Source organism: Cynoglossus semilaevis, chromosome 1, assembly GCF_000523025.1.
Source record: "Cynoglossus semilaevis isolate Cse_v1.0 chromosome 1, Cse_v1.0, whole genome shotgun sequence".
In the NCBI taxonomy this organism is placed as follows: Eukaryota; Metazoa; Chordata; class Actinopteri; order Pleuronectiformes; family Cynoglossidae; genus Cynoglossus; species Cynoglossus semilaevis.
Window position 1 is genome coordinate 4,251,192 of NC_024307.1, and position 8,101 is coordinate 4,259,292.

The window sequence follows — 8,101 nt, forward strand, 5'->3', positions numbered from 1 at the left end:
GCAAATGTACCCAAATTAGTAGAAGCGTCCGTACCATAAGCAAATATTTTTCCTTAGCGTAGCCTACATTATAACTAATGTAGGCTACGCTAATTCATGTATGGTCGTGGGAAAGACTGATAATTTGGCGCCATCTACTGGGTATCTTATGACACTGCTTCTTGTGCTATTTATAAACGGGTTGAGCTGGAGGAGCCCAGCCGAGCCGAGGTGAGTCATTTATCGACGGTTATATTTTTAAATTGACGTCTTTCGTCCCCCTGGACATTAACACGACGCACTCGTCACCGCCGACAAAGGAAACACTACAGAGACACCGATTTTCAGCCACTTGACTAACGTCATCAAATCAAACAGTGACGGCCATTAATCGTTGAATAAATAAACTCCGAACCAATACAAAATATGCTAAACAAAGTGAGCTAACTGCTAAGAGCTAAAGTAGGATGGTGACATTTCGACAGGTACGTTAGTGGTAAAAACGAAATAATAAAAAAAACAGGTACGTTAGTGGTAAAAACGAAATAAAAAAAAAACTTAGTTTGGTTTGTAATTCAAGCGGTTAAATTAATTATTAAACTATTACTTACAAGTTATGGTTTAATAATTAATTTAACTACGTGTAAATCTTACATAAACTAAATGTAGGACTTAAAACATAAATAAGTGACAGTCGCCCTAAGTATTCTTAATTTAAATTCCCCCAAACGTCATTTTCTTATTAATTTTGAATTACTATTGTTACCGTTGTCATTCTAAAACTAACAAACTGAATAATGTTAGCAAGCTAACCTACAATGCTATACTTGCTGTAGCATGAGACAAATGGAATAGATAGATTAAAAATAATAGATTCATTATTTTCAAATACCTGACTATTTACATTGAAATTAGATTAACATATCATCGTACAGCCACTGACGTCACATTCAAATACAAATACATAAAATCACGCAACAGAAAAACACTTCAGCTTTTGATTTCTATTTACATTTCTATTTAAAATCTACAGAGTTTAGCCCTGGTGGCTAATCGCTAACTTCTGGCCTATTGGTGACATTTCTTTTTGTCAAGGGATTTAGGTCAAGAAATAAAAATATCATTAGTTTAGATTAGATTAGATTACATTACATGAGATTAGACTAAATTAGAGTTGATTTAATTTGATTCGATTCAACTAGATTAGATTAGATTGGGTTAGAATAGACTAGAACTGACTAGATTAGATTAGATTAGATTAGACTACACTAGAATCAGACAAGATTAGATTTTTATTTTTATTTTTTTATTTTTTTATTGGAAAGTAGAGCAGTAGAATCAGACAAGATTAGATTTTTATTTTATTATTATTTTTTTTATTGGAAAGTAGAGCAGTTTTGTGAATATAACTGGGTTGGTCACTCAGTTAAATTGAGAATGTTATTGATGTTTGGGACAGTGAAAATTATGACCATTAAACTACATATATTATTAGTAGTAAACATAATTAAAAGGGGCTTTTGTTTATTAACAGAATGTGACCTGTTAATACACACAGGCTAACCAACACTGTTGGAGCCCAGACTGTCGACAGAGTGAAGGCCCCTGACTCTGACTCACAACAAACCCATTTTATTGCTGCTGTTTGTCTTCTCCCCTCCATGCCTCCTCCCAGGCTGTAGGAAAGCATCTTTATTGGTCCAAGCGAGTAGTCGTGAGCCTCAGAGACCCAGCTGTTGTCTCATTAGTGAGGCCACAGTTAATATGAGTCCATTTATTCACAATGTGAACCTAGAACTTAGACACAGTTCAGTAATACTTTTACAATTACACTCAAAAACTGAAAACAAAAACAAAAATAACTATTTTTGTCACATAGGTTAAATGTAAATATTTGCTTTTTTGTGTATATTATGTTTGGTTATTTTGGGGGTGAGATTTAGTTTGTGAGTTATGATTGGAATTAGGGCTGGGCTATGATACGGATTAGGACACGTAATGGTTAATGTTAGGTTAAGGCAGTGGTTCCCGACCTTTTTTGACCTCTGACCCCATTTTGACGTCGCCAATTTCTAGCGACGCCAGAAACATTTTACCATCATTTTAGCCGCTGTCATTTGTTCAGTCAGGTCATCACAGCCGTCAGTCAAGCTGCGGCCGCTCAGATTATTTTTTGTGTTGTTTTGTGTGTGTGGTGTTTTAAATCATAATTTAAAAAAATTATAATCAGGTAAAACATTTTTTTTTCAATAATTTTGTTTTTTTTACTTTAATTACCAGACATTTCAACCGACCCCATTTGAATTCTAGGCGACCCCACGCGGGGTCCCAACCCCAAGGTTGAAAACCACAGGTAAATTGTCACTATGTGAAGTCCTGGGAACTCATAAAAACCAGACTGTGTGTGTGTGTGTGTGTGTGTGTGTGCTTTGAGCAGTGCAAAAGTGAGGAGGGAATTAGCAAGTGCTTCCCAAAAGGAGGGAGTTAGTGTGAGTGTAGTGTGCAGGGTGGAGAGAGAGAGAGAGAGAGAGAGAGAGAGTGGGAGAGAGAGACAGAGAGAGTGGGAGAGAGGGAGGACAGGCGGCTGGATGCTGTGAGATCGGTGGACGGGGGTGTGTTCTGTGCATTTGTTAGTCGTCTTGGCTGCGTGCCCAACTTGGCTCATTGTGATCGAGGCATGATCGTCGACTCCAGGCAGCCCTCGCCGCTGCCTCTGCCGCCGTGTGCCTGGACTCAGCCCAGCCTCCAGCGCTGACATGGAGAGACCCGTGAGTGTCTTCTTACTCCTGTCCTCTCCTCTCATCCCGTTCTCTCACCCCGTTCTCTCCCCCAGTGCTGGCTTCCCTCTCTTTGATCATGTTTTTCTCTCACTGGTTTTGTGCTGTGATTCACTTGCGTCTCTCCCCCATGTTATGGCTCCAGTGAGGAGAGGGAATGGGGGATTCGGGGGGGGAAAGCTTCTCCTCCGCGGGCCCCCCCCCCCCCCTCCTACTCTTTCTGCCTGCCTGTCCTGGCATGGGTGCCAGCCATTGGCAGATCCACAGCTTCTGTCTCTGTGTGTTTGGTGATTGTTTGGTGTGTGTGTGTGTGTGTGTGTGTGTGTTTCTGCTGAACAGTCACAGAGCTGGACGTGTGAGTCCACAGAGGTGCCGTGGACAGTCTCCCCACAGTCTGGTCTGTAAAGGCCGGCGTTGACTTCAGCCTTGGCCCGTGGCCTCAGTGAGGTTCGGAGTCAGCAGCGTGTCTCTCTCTCTCTCTCTCTCTCTCTCTCTCTCTCTCCTGCGTCTATTCTTGGTGGTATGTCCTCATGGTCTGTTGTGTTTGGATTCCCTGACAACTCGAAGCTGTGAGGTAACGACTTTCCAGCCTGTCGCCTCTCTCCGAGTGAGTCCCAACTTTTTTGTTCTCATGCGCCGTGTGACTCTGTAGGTCTGGCCCAGTCCTTGGCTCCTTAGAATGTGTCCCACATGATGTATTGTTTTTGTGTTGTTTTTTTTTTGTATGTGTGTGTGAGTGTGTGTTACTCACACCTGCTTTAAATGCTTCAAACACTCAAGGGTTTGAGTGTCGGGGTTGAACTCTTTCGTACCAACAAACACTCAAGGGTTTGAGTGTCGGGGCTGAACTCTTTCAGTCAGTCGAAAAATCCCCCAGAAAACCCAACAGTTTTACAGCTCTGTTGTGATAGCCTCTGTGCACTTGTTAGCCGTGAGTCATCGCTCCGAACTAGTAACGTCGCCCAGAAGTACTTCCATTGATTATGATTACCCCACAACTAAAAGTGGAGGATTGGTGACTCACGTTGGCACAGCTGTTTTCCAGTCTTTTCTAAATGTTCTGTTTAAGCCGTTGCTGCGGAGCAGTAGCTCTGCGACGATTGTTGGAGGATTGTTACATTTTCAAAATAAAATGTATTTTAGTCTTTATTCCGTTACAATCTGAGTCTGGGTGACATTTTATTTTGAAATATTGACATATTCTTTTTGAATGAGGACAGTCAATGGATATGTCTGAAGTACATTTTTCATTGTGTCCCAGTGCGGCCCGGCAACAAATGACCTACGGACCAATACCGGTCCGCGCACCTGTGGTTGAGGACCCCTGCTGTAAACAACATCAGAATCCGTTTGGTTGTTGTATGTGTTGTATCCGAGTGCTTTTGAGTTTGTGCTCAGAGACGTCAGAGATTAAAAAAAAAGTGCTGGTTCAAATCCGTAGCTAACCCAACGCAGGATCACATGGAGAAAACATTAACAAGTCGCTCCCCTTTGGAAACGTTGTAGCACATATTTTTAGTGTTACATCGATTTGCCCAAAGAGGTTTCCAGAAAATTACTGTTAAATCTTTCTTAGCACAAATACATTGTTCTCCTCCAGCATCGTGTCGTTTCTCTTTGTTTCTCATGCCTTGAATCAATCTTGATATTTGTACATTTAATAAAACGCGTAGAGGAAAACGTTAGCAAGAAATGCTGGAGAAATACAAAGGCCGGGTCATACATTTCAGTTTGTTGTATAACAATTCTGAATTAGATATTAGAAATGGATGTTGGGAAAATCATGTCTCAGTCCAGTTGTTTCCTAAATAGGGGGCGGGGCCTCTTGGGGAGCTGATTCAGAAAGTACTGTAAACTGGGCAAATAATGTTTTTTACTTAATAATTTTAATATTTTTTGTTTGTTTTCACAGTGACTTGTAATTGCATTTCTTGATACAACAGCTTTTGAAGCTAAATTTATAAATTTGCTAGCTAAAGAAATTTGGGAACCCCTGTATTAGCTAGTGGTCAGATCCCAACCTCTGGGTCATGGCTGGTACGGCTAGTTCAGGGCTTTGGTGTACGTCTTCGACAACAGCTCACCAGACCTAAGCTAATCATGCTAGCTAGTCATGCTAGCCGACCCTTTTCTCTCACAGTTGAATCTACTGGGTGTATTTTCACGGCCCAGTAATATTGTCGGTAGACAATACTCATCTTGTCTCTACATACATGTCATATTCGACGTACGTCCACGCGTCTCTCTCTCTCTCTCTCTCTTGTCGTTAGCGCTGGCTACCAATGTACTCAGTGCTGCTGCGTGTGCACACGTTGACAGCTGCCCCTGCAGACGCGTCCAAAGTGGACGTGTCTTATCGTGTGAAAGGGACTGCCGTGCTGACTGCACCGGGATGTTTGGGATGTTCTGCATACTGTATGTGTTCTGCCTGTATGTGTAGCTGTAATGAATGCTCCACATGTGGTGGGTGTGAGGGTGTGGTGGGGTTGTGTGTCGTGTGTTATCGCAGCACATGCTAAGTCGTATACACACGCGGGATGCTTTTATTTTGGAGGGGCGTGGGTTGTAAGATGGAAAATGACACCAGAGTGACCCAGAAATGTTTTTTTGTTTTATTTTAGACTTTTGTGGATTTAACCCCTACTGGCCAACAGTGGAATTGCAAACAATTTTTTTCAGGTCAAATTGAGCGAAAGGTCAATATAGGTTTTTTTTTATTATTTAAAAGTGAATAAAATATGTTCAAAAATAATATATATATTATATATTTCAATATATATTTATGTATAAATTGTATTTTTAGATATCTTTCAATGAACACATCACTTCATTACTTTAGCTTTATTAAAACATTTTGGTTCTGACGTTAATTAAATGGAGACATTTGCTGAAGGGGGAGGATGGAAGACTTCTTTTTTTTAATCCCAGTTCTTTTCAAGTTTCCAGTCGGACTGTGATCCCAGTTCATTCTCCAAATATGAAATGAATCATATAAAGTTATAGGCAAAGTGTTTGCTCTGCATTTCTTAACCTCCCATGTCCTGGTTTTTGGTGTGTTTAGTCCCAGACGGCCGGTGACGTGATGCCCAAGAGGGACAATGAGAAGGACTTGGAGCTGGACAAGAAGATCGAGGCCCTGCGTAGGAAAAATGAAGCACTGATGAAGAGGTACAAGGTGAGTGTCTGTGATAGTTGTAGCTGCTGAGAGCTGAAAAGCTGCTGTTGCATTTTTCTCTAACTGTGCTTCGTGATTACTTTACATCAAGGAAGTGGAGGAGGACAAGAAAAGGGCAGAGGAGGAGGGAATGGCTCTGCTGGGCCGTAAGGGCAAAGCCGACGACCTGACCATCACAATCAGCAAGTCCACCACTGTGAGTCTGTGCAGAGTGGACCGAAGTGACGGAGAATACGGCGGAAATATTTCACTTTAGGCCAGTACTTCTCAAATAATGGGGGCGAGGCCCCTTTGAGGGGGCGGCGTGAGGGGCTTCAAATGGAATGTGGCCCACTGGACATCAGTGTCCACCACTGCTGTAATGCTTGAATGATAACAAGCCTCCAGTCACTAGGTGGCAGCAACTCATACAGTGGTCTGTACAGATAAACAAATATACATGTTATCAATAGTATTTCAATTCTCGGGGGTGTGGGTCAGGGTGAGGTGGGAGGCCTTGCGGCGTGAGAACATTTCTGTCCAAACATTTGAGAACCACAGCTTTAGGGCGAACGTACAGTAGAACTAGCGTCTCTTCTTGGACCGTTTGTCCACAGGACAGCCGCGTGGTGGTGACAAAGCTGTTCAACGCTGCTGCACCAGCCGGGAAAGAAGAGCCGGAGCTGCAGACTGAGAAAGACGGAGAGGGTCCTCCGCAGGGTGCCGGCCGAGGCCACAGGAAGCAGTTAACGGTCACAGCAGGCAAAAGGGTAAATTAATTAGAGACGTCGTCTCGCTCAGGCTGATATGGACGGATATCGAGACAGATCTTATTACGAGGCTGCAGAGGAGCACTTGCTTTGACAAGTGGATTACTTTCTACAACTGCTGCGGCTTGTCACTACGGGCAATTGAATTTATATATATGTATATATATATGTGCATATATATGTGCATATATATATATATACATATATATATGGACATATATATATGTCCATATATATGTACATATATATGTACATATATATATGGACATATATATGGACATATATATATATGGACATATATATATGGACACATATATATGTACATATATATATGGACATATATATATGTCCATATATATGTCCATATATATATATACACATATAATGCTAAATATATATAATACATTTTTCTATATATATATTTATATATAAAGAGCATATACTCTGTGTATATATGTGCAGACATAGAATTAATTTTTAACGTATTAGCAATGGCTCATTACTCGTTGTCATGGTGTATAACAAAACTGAGGGTGTAGATCAGGGGTTTCAAACATACGGCCCGGGGCCCAAAACTGGCCCTCTGGGCAGTTCAATCCGGCCCACTTGATGAATTTTTAATTAACTATAAGAAATATTCAATATACTTCTTTTCATGAAAACATCGTTAATTATGTTATGTAATGGTCCGGCCCACTTGACATCTAATTACGTTGTATGACACCCCTAGTGTAGATAATGATCATAGCGTTGGCTGGGTTCAATTTCAGTTGCTGAATGTTGTCTTCTAATGAGAAGGATGGGCCATAATTCTTATAATCAAAGTGCAACAACTTTTATCATCAGGTCCCACAGGACTAACATGTATAATTAGAAGAGAAGGGACATTATTTTAGATTTTTTTTTTTTTTTTTTTTGGAACAGGTGATTGCATTTCACAGCAGAGTTCAGACTTTTCTTCCAATACAACAGAAGTCGGACGCACTTGGTACTGATCGTTGTAATTCTCACACTCTGACTGTCTCCTCAGGGTAAGAGGGTGGTGAGCGAGAGGCCAGAGAAGAAGCCGGGCCCCGTCGATGTCAAGAGCGCTGCTGATGATGGACAGACGAGGCGTGTGGAGTCGGCGGGGAGGGGGAAACAGCCTCCGCACGTCACGACCAAGAGAAACGCAGCGGCACAGGTCTCGCTACACACCACACTCAAACGCTCTAATATGGCACGGTTCAGCGGCTGAGACCCGGCACGCACTCCGCAGTCTGCCTCCACTCTCACACACTCCTTTGTTGTCCGCGGCTGCACAGGGATGTTTTACATAGATGTCAGACAGAGCGGCTGGTCGTAGTCCTCCTGAAGAAGCACAATGGTGGTGGAGATGGGCAGGGGAGGGGGGGGGGGGGGGGGGGGGGGGGGGTTGCCCG

General features: G+C 42.3%; 1 protein-coding gene across 1 annotated transcript in view; it reads left to right on the forward strand.

The window, feature by feature from the left end:
• The first annotated feature begins 220 nt into the window (after positions 1-220).
• The window catches only part of ccdc9b (coiled-coil domain containing 9B), an 18,671-nt gene continuing 10,790 nt past the window's right edge, over positions 221-8,101 (forward strand). Inside the window, 5 exon segments of the mRNA XM_008325548.3 lie at positions 221-464; positions 5,818-5,931; positions 6,023-6,127; positions 6,528-6,680; positions 7,711-7,863. Coding sequence (XP_008323770.1) covers positions 447-464; positions 5,818-5,931; positions 6,023-6,127; positions 6,528-6,680; positions 7,711-7,863 — 543 coding nt within the window. The 5' untranslated portion in view covers positions 221-446.